At 38.5% G+C, this 19,593-nt stretch overlaps 1 protein-coding gene across 8 annotated transcripts in view; it reads left to right on the top strand.

The window, feature by feature from the left end:
• LOC133655071 (engulfment and cell motility protein 2) overlaps window positions 1–19,593 on the top strand; it is a 164,193-nt gene that overhangs the window by 15,537 nt on the left and 129,063 nt on the right. For 4 of the 8 annotated variants that reach the window (XM_062055014.1, XM_062055005.1, XM_062055013.1 and 1 more), the window contains exons 1-4: window positions 4,674–4,945; window positions 14,551–14,621; window positions 14,705–14,821; window positions 17,194–17,234. In XM_062055014.1, the coding sequence (XP_061910998.1) occupies window positions 14,744–14,821; window positions 17,194–17,234 (119 nt within the window). In that variant the 5' untranslated portion in view covers window positions 4,674–4,945; window positions 14,551–14,621; window positions 14,705–14,743. Of the gene's footprint in view, window positions 1–4,673; window positions 4,946–14,550; window positions 14,622–14,704; window positions 14,822–17,193; window positions 17,235–19,593 lie in introns of those variants that run through there. The other 4 variants (XM_062054994.1, XM_062054987.1, XM_062054983.1 and 1 more) reach the window with 3 other exon arrangements.

The raw sequence follows: 19,593 nt of genomic DNA, 5'->3' as shown, positions 1-19,593 counted from the left end.
TATATGTATCCAGTGATTATACTATACAGTTATTTTCCATTTAACTTCACCAGTTTTAGATTATTTTTATTCAAGATCGCTGAAATTTCATATTTGCCGTTCAAATACTGAGAAGAGACTTGCTGTGATCAGCAGCCAGTTGAGGCACGTCACTGCGTTGAGCCTCACCATGGATTGCGGACTCAGCTAACTGCTGGCCTGCTGTGCAGTGAGACCGTATTGCTATATGAATTATATTATACATTTTCATAGTTTAGTTAGCTGAGGTATATAATGTACAGTGTATTTTGTCAACAACTGTATGTGTGTAACATATTTCTTGTGCTGAGCAATCATAAAACGACTGCAAAAGACGCACTGGCTGAGGCTCGCAGTAATCCCGCCTCCTGGTGGATAATGCACCCCCGCCGTAGAATGCACCCCCTGACGGGAGTGTTATATCAACTAAAGCCCACACTTAAAGTTTCCACGTGCAATATTGAATCTATTTAAAAAAGTTTTTTAATAAGACGCCAAAAAGTGCAAAAACAATAATGTTCGTGTTGGAGGAGTTGTGAATGACTGCTGGGCCACAACATTAGGTACACCTGCAGACTGCAGCACGGATTTCATATTTCAGTCATTCACAACTCCTCCAACACAAACATTATTGTTTTTGCACTTTTTGGCTTCTTATTAAATAACTTTTTTAAATAGATTCAATCTTGCACGTGGAAACTTTAAGTGTGGGCTTTAGTTGATATAACACTCCCGTCAGGGGGTGCATTCTACGGCGGGGGTGCATTAATCCAGCACAACAGCGGCACATGGACTTCATTTATAAGTAAAGGTAAGACCATAATACATTTTTTTTAATTAAATGTGCTTTTTTGTGTGCTACAGTTTGTATGTGTAAAGTTAAAGTTAAGTTAAAGTACCAATGATTGTCACACACACACTAGGTGTAATGAAATTTGTCCTCTGCATTTGACCCATCCCCTTGTTCATCCCCTGGGAGGTGAGGGGAGCAGTGGGCAGCAGCGGCGCAGCGCCCGGGAATAATTTTTCGTGATTTAACCCCCAATTCCAACCCTTGATGCTGAGTGCCAAGCAGGGAAGAATGCTGGTATGAGCTTTTAAACACAACCCGTTAACTGCTGCCAATCAAATGGTGAATAAGATACTCTTTAGGGTTCATATGTTTGTAAATCTGACTGTGATGAAGTCAGTGCCTCACCAGCCATGAACCTCACCGCACGTCACTGGACTAGACTCTCACAATATTATGCTAGATCCACTATGGACTAGACTCTCACACTATTATGCTAGATCCACTATGGACTAGACTCTCACACTATTATGTTAGATCCACTGTGGACTAGACTCTCACACTAGTATGTTAGATCCACTATGGACTGGACTCTCACAGTATTATGTTAGATCCACTATGAACTGGACTCTCACACTATTATGTTAGATCCACTATGGACTGGACTCTCACAATATTATGTTAGATCAGACCTGGGCATTCTGCGGCCCGCGGGCCGCATCCGGCCCTTTGTGCGTCCCTGTCCGGCCCGCGTGAGGCCAATTATAAATTACAAAATACATTTTAAAAAGTATCTATGTCGAGTGTGCAATACAACGGTGCTGCTTTTGTTTTGAAAATCGTTATTTGTATTACTTCCGTGTGGACGTATGCGTGTGCGTGATTGTGAGTGAATGTGAACAGCTGCAATCACAAATTACAAAATAAAGTTGAAAAAACATCTATGTTGTGCGCGCAATACAACTGTGCTGCTTTTATTTTGAAAAGTATTATTTATGGGCGTGTGTCCATGTGTAACCTGCGAGTTAAGGTGCACATGCAGCGACAAGTGATGCACGGTTTACACCCGAGACGCTAAAAAGAGAAAAGTTGATGAAGAATGGCGTGTTTTCAACAAGACATGGACTGCAAAGCAACGTTCCCTCTAAGGTGCGCGCCTGCGCAATTGCGCACTGCTCAAGCGTCCGCTGCGCGCAGCAAATATATGCCGCGCACCAAATCAAATCCCATCTGAATTCTAAACAAAATAAACATATTTATTCTATGTAATTTTGCAATGCAACTTTTAGTGACAGTGACAACAAGCGGCCCTAACGGTGTTCGTCAACACCGTTCAATTGAACACCGTTCAATTATTGTAACGTCTATCGAGATGCTTCGAGGACAGGAATTATATCGATCACTTTATTGAGCAAAACTGTTCATATTCGGACATAACCACACCAAAAACATGAGTAAAACAATTCTATCTCGAAAAACTAGTCCTTTTCTGCCGTACAAACCAGGCCAAAACCAACTTGTCATCTGTCACCAACACGCATAGCACTAAACCACTGGTGCGTTTATGGCCACACAAAAAGTCGGACAACTCAAACACCACACAAAGTTACACTATGACTCCTCAGTCATACGTGTGCTTATTTTACTGTCATTTATTATTAACGTTAATTTATATATATTAGTCATGGAATGCTGTTAAACACACTATGTTGAAGTATTACTATTATTATTAATTATTATTATTATTATTATTTATCTTACGGTATACATCAAAAATAATATTGAGCAAAATTTAATTGAAATATTGTCGATGTGGCCCTCCAGCAGTGCTCGGGTTGCTCATGCGGCCCCCGGTAAAAATTAATTGCCCACCCCTGTGTTAGATCCACTATGGACTGGACTCTCGCACTATTATGTTAGATCCACTATGGACTGGACTCTCACACTATTATGTTAGATCCACTATGGACTGGACTCTCGCACTATTATGTTAGATCCACTATGGACTGGACTCTCGCACTATTATGTTAGATCCACTATGGACTGGACTCTCGCACTATTATGTTAGATCCACTATGGACTGGACTCTCGCACTATTATGTTAGATCCACTATGGACTGGACTCAAGCACTATTATGTTAGATGCACTATGGACTGGACTCTAATAATAATAATAATAATGGATTAGATTTTATATCGCGCTTTTCTATTGTTAGATATTCAAAGCGCTCACAGAGAAGTGGGAACCCATCATTCATTTACACCTGGTGGTGGTAAGCTACATTTGTAGCCACAGCTGCCCTGGGGTAGACTGACGAAAGCGAGGCTGCCAGTTTGCATTCATCATTCATTCACCAGTGTGAGCGGTACCGGGGGCAAGGCAGCGATTTGGATGTCAAGAGGCGGGGAGTGAACCTGCAACCCTCAGGTTTCTGGCACGGCCGCTCTACCCACTTCCACATACCGCCATAATCTCACAATATTATGTTAGATCCACTACGGATTAGACTCTCACACTATTGTGTTAGATCCACTATGGACTGGACTCTCACAATATTATGTTAGATCCACTATGGATTAGACTCTCACACTATTGTGTTAGATCCCCTATGGACTGGACTCTCACAATGTTATGTGAGATCCACTATGGACTGGACTCTCACAATATTATTTTAGATTCACTATGGACTGGACTCTCACACTATTATGTTAGATACACTATGGACTGGACTCCCACAATATTTTTTCTCGACATCCATTGCACCGGTCGCTAGGGTCTCCACATCTGCGGTCCCCTCCAAGGTTTCTTATTGTCATCCCATTGGGTTGAGTTTATCCTTGCCCTGATGTGGGATCTGAGCCCAGGATGTCCTTGTGGCTTGTGCAGCCCTTTAAGACACTCGTGATTTAGAGCTATATAAGTAAACATTGATTGATTGATTGAAGAACACCTCCAGGCAACCTCAACCGTAAACTAACAAACTTCCTTTCACATCCTACCTCCCCGGATTGTAAATAATCAAATGTAAATAATCAAATGTAGATACTTATTCTTATGCTCTCTGATTTCTATCTCTATGTCCACTACCTGCTGTACATATCCTACCAAGTCAGTCCTACACTGTTCCAATGTCCATTTCTCCGATGATGCAATTGTTGATGACTGAAGTGTTGATATCAACCAAACCTACCCCCCCCCCCCTCCACACCACAGATTGTAAATAATGTAAATAATTCAATGTATATACTCTGATGTTTATCTTGTGTGATGACTGTATTATGATGATAGTATATATCTGTATCATGAATCAATTTAAGTGGACCCCGACTTAAACAAGTTGAAAAACGTATTCGGGTGTTACCATTCAGTGTTCAATTGTACAGAATATGTACTGCACTGTGCAATCTACTAATAAAAGTTTCAATCAATCAATCAATCAATCAATCAATCAATCAATCAAGTACACACAAAGTACACAGAACAAGATTATGAACATCTTAAACCCCTTGTTTTTCTCTTTTTTTTATTGAGACAAAGATTATTTATGTATTTATTATTGGTTTGCTCACTATAGTATATTATTTATTTATTATTCATTTGTTTATGGTTCTGTTGCAGAGAACAAGAAAATTGGATACAATTGCTATGGTATGAAAAGGGGTAGGATTAAATAAGATCTACTTCTTCCTACTCCTTTTCGGACGTGCTGTAATGAAACAATTGGAATTGTGTGATGCATTACATTGTATGCATGTTCCAAATAAACTGGAACTGAACTGAATGTAGGAAATGCGTTCCTCTTCACGTTCGGACATTCTATGCGTTGTGCGCGTCTCACCAGAGAGGGCGCTAATTCCCCCCATTAACTTCAAAGTTAGGCACTTCCGGTCAGACTCTCGGGTGTTTTGGTCATCTTATAACGAAAGCACAAACCTCACAGTGACGTGAGCATCGGAACTATGTCAGCGATGTGTGGCGCCGGCGAGAAACGGTAGAAATTGAGGCTTAATTTGAACGGAAAGTCGTGTGGTGTGGACGCTCCTTCCGCTAGTTAGCTGTTGTTGCTAAGCTACCAGTAGCTGCTGCTGAGCCTGCAGCCTCCATGCATGTAACCGTCTTATTCTGCCCTGCAACAGGTAATACATTGCAAGTCATCAAAGAACATAGATGATAATGTAACATGTTTAATTGTGGGTTACCTGGTAACATATCCACAGGCTTGTGGAGAATATCAATTAATGCTGGTCCAGTATGTTTATGTTTAATATACTACTATGAATTCAGTTAGAATTTATTTTTACCTTAAGGGTTAAAATAGCCCTAGAAACAGCATCAACATTAAAGTATAGTAGCGTAGTAGGCCTCGGTATTCATTAAAAACACGGCAGAGGTTTTGTTTAGTAAGTACATGCCATATTATTTGCCGCTGTAACTTTACACACAGTCTTTAAAACGCCGCACTTAAATAATGAATTCATTTAATTTAACATTTCAAAACCTGAACCGCTCAATTTAAAAATAAAAAAGACCCAGCCCTGTGTGCTTCGCGGACTGTATCCCTTGCAGACTGTATTGATGTATGTTGTAGGAACCAGAATATTAATACCAGAAGGAAACAACCCATTTTGTGTGAATAATGAGTGAATGAGTGAACATGAGTGTAAATGGGGGTGGAGGGAGGGTTTTTTTTTTGGGGGGGGGGGGGGGGGAGGGGGTGCACTAACTCGTGTTTTTTATGTTGATGTAATAATAAAACAATTTAAAAAATGACACTGATGATGTAGAGGAGGGGTGTCCAACTCGTTTTGATTGAGTTTTACGCCCTCAGAGGGCCGCTTTTAACAATGAGTAATATATGAATATACGCGTATATATATATATATATATATATATATATATATATATATATATATATATATATATATATATATATATATATATATATATATATATATAAACTGGCAGCTCAGTCACCAGAATTTTACAGTAACAGCAGCGGGTTTTTTTCTTCTTTTTTTTACAGCATATTAACAAATGGTATAAATGGAATGGAATGGAGAAACAATACCACTGTTTTTAGTGGTAAAATTCAAGCAACAGAGCTGCTAGTTTGTTTTTTTTACCGTAAAATCTTGTTGTGTTAATGTTTTTTTGGTTTGTTTTTTTAATGTTTTGTTGTCTTACTGTATATGGAAAAAAAGAGTACCAAACTTGATTTTACGGTGAAAAACTAAGTCGGCGGAATTTAACCCTAGAGACTATTGTCAATTTTACAGTCTACAATTTGATTGACAATTTATTTCTAAATCATAAGTCAAGCAGATATTTCAGTACAGTATTTATCTTTGTTTCAACAAAAAATATTTTTGGAATACATAATATAATATTTAGATTTTGATAATATTGAATATTAAAAGCTATGCAATTGCATGCAGTACATGATTTTTAATGTCAAAAGGGAAAGAACAAATATATTTAGTAAGAAAAGATTAACGCATATTATTTCCAGGCTTTGGCGGGCCACATGAAATAATGTGGCTGGCCAGATTTGGCCCCCGGGCCTTTGGTTTAAAACCTTTTGATGTAAGAATGTATGTATCACTTTTGATACATTTAGCGTTATAGCGTCAAGTGATTCTTTGGCGTAGCACTCGATGAAGCACGCTTGCCACACCACAGTTAAAAATCACTGCTTTCTTTTAAGTAACAGTTTCGTGCTCATTGTACATCTGGCAAATAAATAACATTCACTTTTTGCATATTCAAAGGTTGGGTGGGGCGCTTGAAGGGCCAAACATACTTGGTTTGTTTACATGCAGTAAAAAAAACTATTGCATTAATTAAGTTGAAAACAGCTTTTTAAAACACCTTTAAAATTTTTAAATATTTTTTTTTTTTAGTTTTTAAGGATGTGGAGATTAAATATATATATATATATATATATATATATATATATATATATATATATATATATATATATATATATATATTATATTATATACCTTATTTTCCGGACTATTAGGGCACTTAAAATAATTTTTTTTCTCAAAACTCGACAGTGCGCCTTATAACCTAATGTACGGAAAAATTCTGGTTTTGCTTACAGACCTCGAAGCAATTTTATTTGGTACATGGTGTAATGATAAGTGTGACCAGTAGATGGCAGTCACACATAAGAGATACGTGTAGATTTCAATATGATGGCAATATGACTCAAGTAAACAACACCAACATTTTATGTGTTCCATTGAAAATATAGAACATTACACATGGCACTCAAAAATCTATCAAAATGTTTTAGTACGACTTTGGTAAGCTATGAAGCCGCACCGCTTGATGGATTGTACTGTGCTTCAACATAGGAGTATTATTATGGTGTGTGCGTAAGGTAAGACATATTATCTGACGTTTTGTTTCGTAATATTATGCAAAAGCAACTTTTCTTACCTTCTGGTACCTGCTGATCTGTATTTCGGATCTGCGTAAGTCCTGAAAAATTGCGCGCGCGCGCGCCTTTGTAGTCCGTGGAGACACCGTAGTCGATAAGCTTCTTTTTTTTTCTCTATCTTCTTGTTATGGGACATTCATCCTCCACTGTTGCCATTTCTAATATAAAGTAATGTAAAGTTCTTACTTCTATCTATCAGTAAACTCGCCATGAAAGTGCTAAAACATACCGGTGTAGTGAGTTTACATTATTCACCCAAGGAACTTTAGTTATTAGAGAGTTCCCGGTCGGACGGTTTTTCGCGGGACACATTTCCGGTGTTGTTGTTTCCGGATGACGAGATGCTGCTCCGTTATTGATTGAAGTAAAGTCTGAATGTCGTTAAGACAGTTAGCTCCATTTTTTGACACTTCTTCCACACCCGTCCTTGCACGCTACACCGCTACAACAAAGATGACGGGGAGAAGACGCTGTCGAAGGTGAGCCACGTAAACAAGACCGCCCACGAAACGGCGCGTCCTTAAGCGACTATCAGATAGCGGCTTGAAGATGATCTGTAAAACATAATCTATGCAACATTTTGACCAAAGAACCACCATTACATGTTATGTAGACCACAAGGAAGTATTTTACATTTAGAAAAAAATAGTAATAACATGACTCCTTTAATGCGCCCTATAATCCGGTGCATTTTATATATGAAAATAGACCGTTCATTGGCAGTGCGCCTTATAACCCGGTGCGCCCTATGGTCCGGAAAATACGATGATTGAAAGTGCCAGAACATTTGATTTAAAGTGGGCTTGAATATGATTATAAATCATCATACATCCTATCATTATTCACTTAAATACCAGTATAAAAACGTCAGTCTAAAGTAAAGATTATCTGATTCACATATAATCATCATCAGTGAATAATATGAATCATAATAATACATCATCATTATTATGAATATATTTTTATCAGTGCATTTTCTATTGGTTAAGTATCCCTCTATTTCTAACTTTATTCAAGGGCCCTTGAACGCACCACAATTATGCGCAATGAGATTTAAAAGTGACACTTGTACGTCACTCCCGCGACCCCAAAAAGGGACAAGCGGTAGAAAATGGATGGATGGACTTGTACGTCACTTTCTCTGATGCTGCCACAGATATGTAATCTTTTTTTTTTCTCATTCGGGTTCCAAAGTGCTGGTTCTGTGAGCGAACGCTTAGAACTGCGCTTTGATGAGGTTGTGACGTCTGTGTTGAGGGAAGTGTTCACAAGAGAGGGGGAGAAGTTAAAAAGGAAGCCGCTGCTTGTCCGCATCGAGAGGAACCGGATGTTGAGGTGTTCCGGGCATCTGGTCCGGATGCCCCCCTGGCACGTCTGACCAGTAGGAGGCCAAGGTTAAGACCGTGGGTCTCACAGTCACCCTATCTGTGAGGAAGCCCCGCCCACCCCCGCGGAGGAAACGCGATGATTTCAATCTTTACTGATTGTACACACAGATTGTATGACACGCACACAAATCTAGATACGTACACACACACACACACGTACACACACATCTTTCACGGCAGAAGTGTCGCAAAAGTCCCGTAGCCAATCGAGGGTTTCTGCTTCATACAGATCTAAATAGGCACACACACAGATTGTATTGCACGCACACACATCTGGATACGCAAACACAGATTGTATTGCACGCGCACACACATCCGGATACGTACACACGCAGGCATCTATCGAGGCAGAAATGTAGCAAAAGTCACCTAGCCAATCGAGGGTTCCTGCTTCACGCAGATCTAAATACGCACACACAGATTGTATTACAGGCACACACATCTGGATACGTACACACACACATCTTTCATGCCAGAAGTGTCGCAAAAGTCCTATGTGAAAAGACAGCCAATCGAGGGTTCCTGCTTCATACAGATCTAAATACGCACGCACAGAGATTGTATTACACACACACACAGATTATACTACATGTACACAAATCTGGATATGTACTCGCACGCACCTTTCATGGCAGAAGTGTAGCAAAAGTCACGTAGCCAATCATGGGTTCCTGCTTCACACACATCTAAATACGCACGCACACAGATTGTATTGCACACACTCACAGGTTGTATTACATGTACACAAATCTGGATACACACACATCTTTCATGGCAAAAGTGTCACAAAAGTCACGTGAGTGTGAATTGTGAATTATATTTATAGAGGGCTTTTCTCTCTGACTCAAAGCGCTTTACATAGTGACGTCAAGTAAGTCAATAGACATCCAATCGACAGTTCTTATTTCACAAAAATCTGATTAAGGACACACGACATTTATTTATTTATTTTACACACACGCAGATGGAAATACGGACAGACATATTTTTTTTCTACCCACAGACAAATCATAATGCGGACACACAAATCAAAACACGCACATCTAATTACACACACACACACACACACTGCGTTAGCACTTATAATAACAATATCGCTATTACTTGTTAATATTCAAATTACACACAAACACAGATTGATATAAAGACAGACAAACTAATACGCAGACATGTCAATTAGATTTCAGTCGCACAGATTTTTGCAAATAATTGTGGTTATATTACACGTACACAAATCTGGATATGTACACACACATATCTTTCACGGCAGAAGTGTCGCAAAAGTCAGGTGTCAATAGACATCCTATTGATGGTTCCTACTTCACACAAATCTGATTACGGACACAACATTTTTTATTTTTTTTACACACATGCAGATCGAAATACGGACAGACATATTATTTTTCTATCCACAGACAAATCATAATGCGGACACACAAATCAAAACACACACATCTAATTACACACACACTGCGTTAGCACTTATAATAACAATATCACTATGACTTGTTAATATTCTAATTACACACACACACACACAGATTGATATAAAGACAGACAAACTAATACGCATACACGTCAATTAGATTTCAGTCGCACAGATTTTTGCAAAAAAATTGTGGTTATATCACACGTACACAAATCTGGATATGTACACACACATATCTTTCACAGCAGAAGTGTGGCAAAAGTCAGGTGTCAATAGACATCCTATTGATGGTTCCTACTTCACACAAATCTGGTTACGGACACACAACATTTTTTATTTTTTTTTACACACACGCAGATCGAAATACGGACAGACATAATATTTTTCTATCCACAGACAAATCATAATGCGGACACACAAGTCAAAACACACGCATCTAATTACACACACACTGCGTTAGCACTTATAATAACAATAGCGCTATGACTTGTTAATATTCTAATTACACACACACACACAGATTGATATAAAGACAGACAAACTAATATGCAGACACATCAATTAGATTTCAGTCACACAAATTTTTGCAAATAATTGTGGTTATATTACACGTAAACAAATCTGGATATGTACACACACATATCTTTCACGGCAGAAGTGTCGCAAAAGTCAGGTGTCAATAGACATCCTATTGATGGTTCCTACTTCACACAAATCTGATTACGGACACACCACCGTTTTTTTTTTTTACACACAAGCAGATCGAAATTCGGACAGACATATTATTTTTCTACCCACAGACAAATCATAATGCGGACACACATCAAAACACGTACATCTAATTACACACACACACTGCGTTAGCAGTTATAATAACAATATCGCTATGACTTGTTGATATTCTAATTACACACACACACACACAGATTGATACAAAGACAGACAAACTATTACGCAGACATGTCAATTTGATTATAGTCTCAGATTTTTGCAAATAATTGTGGTTATATTACACGTACACCAATCTGGATATGTACACACACATATCTTTCACGGCAGAAGTGTCTCAAAAGTCAGGTGTCAATAGACATCCTATTGATGGTTCCTGTGTCACACAAATCTGATTACGGACACACAACATTTTTTTATTTTTTTTTACACACACGCATATCGAAATACGGACAGACATATTATTTTTCTACCCACAGACAAATCATAATGCGGACACACAAATCAAAACACGTACATCTAATTACACACACACACTGCGTTAGCACTTATAACAACAATATCGCTATGACTTGTTGATATTCTAATTACACACACACACAGATTGATATAGAGACAGACAAACTAATATACAGACACATCAATTAGATTTCAGTCGCACACATTTTTGCAAATAATTGTGGTTATATTACACGTACACCAATCTGGATATGTACACACACATATCTTTCACGGCAGAAGTGTCGCAAAAGTCAGGTGTCAATAGACATCCTATTGATGGTTCCTACGTCACACAAATCTAAATACAGACACACAACATTTTTTTTTTTTTACACACACGAGATTGAAATACGGACAGACATATTATTTTTCTACCCACAGACAAATCATAATGCGGACACATAAATCAAACACACACATCCAATTACACACACACTGCGTTAGCACTTATAATAACAATATCGCTATGACTTGTTGATATTCTATTTACACACACACACATAGATTGATATAAAGACAGACAAACTAATACGCAGACACGTCAATTTGATTATAGTCTCACAGATTTTTGCAAATAATTGTGGTTATATTACACATACACAAATCTGGATATGTACACACACATATCTTTCACGGCAGAAGTGTCGCAAAAGTCAGGTGTCAATAGACATCCTATTGATGGTTCCTACTTCACACAAATCTGATTACGGACAGACACCATTTTTTTTAATTTTTTTTACACACACGCAGATCGAAATGCGGTCAGACACAATATTTTTCTACCCACAGACAAATCATAATGCGGACACACAAATCAAAACACACACATCTAATTACACACACACACTGCGTTAGCACTTATAATAACAATATCGCTATGACTTGTTAATATTGTAATTACACACACACACACAGATTGATATAAAGTCAGACAAACTAATATGCAGACATGTCAATTAGATTTCAGTGGCACAGATTTTTGCAAATAATTGTGGTTATATTACACGTAAACAAATCTGGATATGTACACACACATATCTTTCACGGCAGAAGTGTCGCAAAAGTCAGGTGTCAATAGACATCCTATTGATGGTTCCTACTTCACACAAATCTGATTACGGACACACAACATTTTTTTTTTTTTTTACACACGCAGATCGAAATGCGGACAGACATATTATTTTTCTACCCACAGACAAATCATAATGCGGACACACAAATCAAAACACGTACATCTAATTAAACACACACACTGCGTTAGCAGTTATAATAACAATATCGCTATGACTTGTTGATATTCTAATTACACACACACACACACACACACACACACACACACAGATTGATACAAAGACAGACAAACTATTACGCAGACATGTCAATTTGATTATAGTCTCAGATTTTTGCAAATAATTGTGGTTATATTACACGTACACCAATCTGGATATGTACACACACATATCTTTCACGGCAGAAGTGTCGCAAAAGTCAGGTGTCAATAGACATCCTATTGATGGTTCCTACTTCACACAAATCTGGTTACGGACACACAACATTTTTTATTTTTTTTTACACACACGCAGATCGAAATGCGGACAGACATATTATTTTTCTACCCACAGACAAATCATAATGCGGACACACAAATCAAAACACGTACATCTAATTAAACACACACACTGCGTTAGCAGTTATAATAACAATATCGCTATGACTTGTTGATATTCTAATTACACACACACACACACACACACAGATTGATACAAAGACAGACAAACTATTACGCAGACATGTCAATTTGATTATAGTCTCAGATTTTTGCAAATAATTGTGGTTATATTACACGTACACTAATCTGGATATGTACACACACATATCTTTCACGGCAGAAGTGTCGCAAAAGTCAGGTGTCAATAGACATCCTATTGATGGTTCCTACTTCACACAAATCTGATTACGGACACACCACCGTTTTTTTTTTTTTACACACACGCAGATCGAAATGCGGACAGACATATTATTTTTCTACCCACAGACAAATCATAATGCGGACACACAAATCAAAACACGTACATCTAATTACACACACACACACACTGCGTTAGCACTTATAATAACAATATCGCTATGACTTGTTGATATTCTAATTACACACACACATAAATTGATATAAAGACAGACAAACTAATACCCGGACACTTCAATTTGATTATAGTCTCACAGATTTTTGCAAATAATTGTGGTTATATTACACGTACACAAATCTGGATATGTACACACACATATCATTCACGGCAGAAGTGTCGCAAAAGTCAGGTGTCAATAGACATCCTATTAATGGTTCCTACTTCACACAAATCTTATTACGGACACAAAACATTTTTAAATTTTTTTTTACACACACACAGATCAAAATACACAGACATATTATTTTTCTACCCACAGACAAATCATAAAGCGGGCACACACACTGCGTTAGCACTTATGATAACAATATCGCTATGTAATATTCTAATTACACACACACACAGATTGATACAAAGTCAGACAAACTAATACGCAAACACATCAATTAGATAACAGTCGCACAGATTTTTGCAAATAATTGTGGTTATATTACACATACACAAATCTGGATATGTACACACACATATCTCTCACGGCAGAAGTGTCGCAAAAGTCACGTGTCAATAGACATCCTATTAATGGTTCCTACTTCACACTAATCTGATTACGGACACAACATTTTTTTTTTTACACACGCAGATCGAAATACATATTTTTCTACCCACAGACAAATCATAATGCGGACACACAAATCAAACTACGCACATCTGATTACACACACACATTGATATAACGGCAAACAAATTAATACGCAGACACGTCAATTAGATTCGATATTTGCAAATTATTGACGCAATGATTTTATGATGTCATGTCATATTTTCTTTGTCATATTTAAATGAGATAGACAAACTGTTTGGATACAATTATTACAATTATACCATTATAATGCAATTTAATGCACATGAAGGTTTAACGACCATGGACTTGATTGTATTGTTTCATAAAAGAGTAAATACCACACACACAAATGTTCATCTTCTTTTGAACCACACTGGTTTCTTGGCAACCATGATAACTGAGCTGTGCCGCCATGTTGCATATGTGTGGAGTACAATGTTAGTCCACTTCTTTACCGACACAAGCAGAATGAAGCGCTCCCTGTGTGTTGTCTCACAGGGGAACTGACACTGTGGCTTTTGGAGTAGAGCTGTGAGAGACCCACCAGCCCTTCCACACGTCTCCCTCAGGTAAAGGGTCACCGCCCTGTCACACTTGATATCAATCAGCCCACTTTTGCGCCAGGATGATTGAAGTGTGAGTATGTAAACAGTCGTCCTGCAGGTGGCGACCGCGATCAAAGAAGGCAGCCATGCCCCCGCCTGCCGACGTGGTGAAAGTAGCCATTGAGTGGCCTGGTGCCAATGCTCAGCTTATCGAGATAGACCAGGTCAGTATCATTGCTCAAAACCTTCTCCTGGATCACTCCTAACCTCTACCAAGTACGATGAATATTGCTTTTTGGGCGGAATAGTATACATACATTAGCTGCATAGTTAGCCACCTCTTACTTGCCTCTTACTTGGACGGCGTGGCGAAGTTGGTAGAGTGGCCGTGCCAGCAATCGGAGGGTTGCTGGTTACTGGGGTTCAATCCCCACCTTCTACCATCCTAGTCACGTCCGTTGTGTCCTTGGGCAAGACACTTCACCCTTGCTCCTGATGGCTGCTGGTTAGCGCCTTGCATGGCAGCTCCCGCCATCAGTGTGTGAATGTGTGTGTGAATGGGTGAATGGAAATACTGTCAAAGCGCTTTGAGTACCTTGAAGGTAGAAAAGCGCTATACAAGTATAACCCATTTATCATTTATTTTATTTATTTATATTTTACGACTTAGCATAAAAGAAGAACAACATATATGGATTGTGAATTTTAGAGACAATTAAAAATAAGTGCATTCCCCCTTTAAGTGGCATCTGCAAACTTTTCAAAGTAGAATTTCCATTCAATTCGTTGAATAACTTGAATTTAATCCGCTGTACAGGAAGTGGAATTTCAATTTTGATAAATTTTTTATAGCCAAGTAACGGGAAGAACTTGTCATGTATATAGCCAACGTTTTGGCCTACATACTACAAATACTTCACTAACACTAACATTTAACACAGATGTTTTTCCATTTTGAATTACTTGGGTAGAGTAAAGCATGCTGGGAAACCAGTATTGTCCCACAATGTTCCGTAAATTGAAAGTTATAATACATGAAATAATCGGTTTATAGAAAATAGTTTTATGCTATAATTTCACTGAAATATTGTACTGAAATGTATGCATAACCTGTACGCAAGGTTGAGTGTAATACATATTTTAATGAAATAATTCTGGAATATACTAACATTGGGCTATCAATTCTACTTCCTGTTTGCAAATGAATGGAGTCCGTAATTGGATACACTGTTAATTTCAAACTGTCCTGTTATGTACTGTATTTTTCGGACCATAGGGCGCGCTAAATTATAAGGCGCACTGTCGATGAGCGGGTCTAGTCAGGTCTATTTTCATACAAAAGGTGCACCGGATTATAAGGCGCTTTAAAGAGGTCATATTATTTTTATTTTTTTCTAAATGTAAAAGACTTCCTTGTGGTCTACATTACATGTAATGGTGGTTCTTTGGTCAAAATGTTGCATAGATGATGTTTTACAGATCATTTTCAAGTCACTTTCTGACAGTCACTTCAGGATGCGCCGTTTCGTGGACGGTCTTTTTTACGTGGCTCACCTTCGACAGCGTCTTCTCCCCGTCATCTTTGTTGTAGCGGTGTAGCGTGCAAGGACGGGAGTGGAAGAAGTGTCAAAAGATGGAGCTAACTGTTTTAATGACATTCAGACTTTACTTCAATCAATAACGGAGCAGCATCTCCTCATCCGTGGCTCACTAGTGCAACAACAACGCCGGAAATGTGTCCCGTGAAAAACCGTTCGACCGGAACTCTAATAACCAAAGTTCCTTGGGTGAATAATGTAAACTCACTACACCGGTAGCTTTTATAGCTAGTCTACTGACAGATATAAGTAAGAACTTTACACTACTTTATATTAGAAATGGCAACAGCGGAAAATGAATGTCCCTCAACAAGAAGGTAGAGTAAAAGAAGAAGCTTATGACTTACGGCGTCACCACTGACTACAATGGCGGAAGCGCGTACATTTTCAGGACTCATGCAGATCCCAAATACAGATCAGCAGATACCAGAAGGTAAGAAAAGTTATTGTTGCATAATATTGCAAAACAAAACGGCAGATAATATGTCTGCTAATAGGTGCCATTTTGCGGTCCTTTTACACACACCATATTAATACTCGTATGTTGAAGCACAGTACAATTCATCAAGCGGTGCGGCTTCATCGCTTACCGAAGTTGTACTAAAAGCATTTTGACAGGTTTTTGAGCGCCGTGTGTAATGTTCTATATTCTCAATGGGACATTTCAAGTTTTGGTGTTGTTTACTGCCATCATATTGCAGTCTACACGTATCTCTTATGTGTGACTGCCATCTACTGGTCACACTTATTACACCGTGTACCAAATAAAATAGCTTCGAGGTTGGTAAGCACAACCAGAATTATGCCGTACATTAGGCGCACCGGGTTATAAGGCGCTCTGTCGAGTTTTGAGAAAATGAAAGGATTTTACGTGCGCCTTACAGTCCGAAAAATACGGTTGTGTTGTTAAAAGTATTCATGTTCATACCAGTGACGTATTTCAACATTAAAAGTGAAAATGTCTTTCTTTGAACACTTCTTGCCTTCTCCATTTGCAGAAAAGACCGCTGGCTTCAATCATTCGAGAAGTGTGTGACGGGTAAGTCTCCTCGCCATTTTGTAACGTACTTATTATGCCTTTATGCTTATGATGACACTGATAAGTGTGTTTAGTTGGTAAAACAGGGAAAGGCTGCCGACACAATTTTAAAGATACATGGCACCAGCAAATTCACACCATTTAATTTGGCTCTGTTTAAAGGATGTTTTTCAATATTTTTAATCATTGCATTTTTTTTTGGTTCGTTTTGCTGTTTTAGCAACATATTTTGTAGATATTGGTGCATGCAGGAGGTGGGAAGCGACATCGCAGTAATAACTGCTTTCAGAGGGCCCCTTTTTTAAAATTAATCTACATTATGCGTGCGGGTTATAACCTGTGATTAATCATGAATAATCGAAATGCATTTGATTATTAGATTTTTTTTAATGTATAACTTGCTTTAAATAAATAAATAAAGGTGACAGGCAAAAATTTAACTGTTTGTTTTTATATCACGAAAATACATTTGCAATACAGTATATAATAATATATGGTCAGATAATATTAAAGTTTAAAATACGCATTTTTTTTCTGTCAAAATTGAAAGAACCAATGCATTCAGTAAAAAAAAAAAAAAAAGTATTTTATTGAAACCCATTTTTTCCAGGCTTTTGCGGGCTACATATAATGATGTGGCGGGCGAGAACTGGCCCCCCGGGCCTTGAGTTTGACACCTGTGAGCTAAACAGACTCAATAAGAGGAGTGGTCCACTCCCGGCTAGCTCTCCAATCAGCTACCGGACTCATTAATTTTACTATGACCTTGTGGTGAATTTACAAAATTAAAAAAATACAAAAAGAATGATATTGTAAGTTAATTATACTAACACAGACACTTGTAAACAAGTTAGCGTATTAGCTCGTGCTAACTACGCTAGCTTCATTACATTACGATAGCACGTACAAATATGCATGAAAACACTCCTACAGACATCACACACGGGACGGTTTAGTAAGTAGAATTGTTTTAGTTATAATGTAAAACTTATAAACGTTGCTCAGACTGAAGAATGAAGAACCCTTTTGAGCAGAAACACTCTGGACGGTTCTACTTTTGTTTTTTCATGTCAAAATTGAAAGAACGAATGCATTTAGTAAAAAAAATAAAGTATTTTATTGAAACCCATTTTTTCCAGGCTTTGGCGGGCTACATAGAATAATGTGGCGGGCCAGACCTGGCCCCTGGGCCTTGAGTTTGACACCTGTGAGCTAAACAGTCTCAATAGGAGGAGTGGTCCACTCCCGGCTAGCTCTCCAATCAGCTAACGGACTCATTAATTTTACTACAAACCCCGTTTCCATATGAGTTGGGGAATTATGTTAAAGTTAAGTTAAAGTTAAAGTACCAATGATTGTCACACACACACTAGGTGTGGTGAAATTTGTCCTCTGCATTTGACCCATCCCCTTGATCACCCCCTGGGAGGTGAGGGGAGCAGTGGGCAGCAGCGTAGCCGCGCCCGGGAATCATTTTTGGTGATTTAACCCCCAATTCCAACCCTTGATGGATGTAAATATAAACGGGATACAATGATTTGAAAATCCTTTTCAACCCATATTTAATTGAATGCACTACAAAGACAACATATTTGATGTTCAAACTCATAAACTTAATTTTTTTTTTGCAAATAATAATTAACTTAAAATTTCATGGCTGCAACACGTGCCAAAGTAGTTGGGAAAGGGCATGTTCACCACTGTGTTACATGGCCTTTCCTTTTAACAACACTCAGTAAACGTTTGGGAACTGAGGAGACACGTTTTTTAAGCTTCTCAGGTGGAATTCTTTCCCATTCTTGCTTGATGTACAGCTTAAGTTGTTCAACAGTCCGGGGGTCTCTGTTGTGGTATTTTAGGCTTCATAATGCGCCACAAATTTTCAATGGGAGACAGGTCTGGACTACAGGCAGGCCAGTCTAGTACCCGCACTCTTTTACTATGAAGCCACGTTAATGTAACACGTGGCTTGGCATTGTCTTGCTGAAATAAGCAGGGGCGTCCGTGGTAACGTTGCTTGGATGGCGACATATGTTGCTCCAAAAGCTGTATGTACCTTTCAGCATTAATGGCGCCTTCACAGATGTGTAAGTTACCCATGTCTTGGGCACTAATACACTTCCATACCATCACAGATGCTGGCTTTTCAACTTTGCGCCTATAACAATCCGGATGGCTCTTTTCCTCTTTGGTCCGGAGGACACGACGTCCACAGTTTCCAAAAACAATTTAAAATGTGGACTCGTCAGACCACAGAACACTTTTCCACTTTGTATCAGTCCATCTCAGATGAGCTCAGGCCCAGCGAAGCCGACGGCGTTTCTGTGTGTTGTTGATAAACGGTTTTCGCCTTGCATAG

Source organism: Entelurus aequoreus, linkage group LG01 (assembly GCF_033978785.1).
Source record: "Entelurus aequoreus isolate RoL-2023_Sb linkage group LG01, RoL_Eaeq_v1.1, whole genome shotgun sequence".
Lineage (NCBI taxonomy): Eukaryota > Metazoa > Chordata > Actinopteri > Syngnathiformes > Syngnathidae > Entelurus > Entelurus aequoreus.
This window is presented reverse-complemented; position numbering and strand designations above follow the sequence as displayed.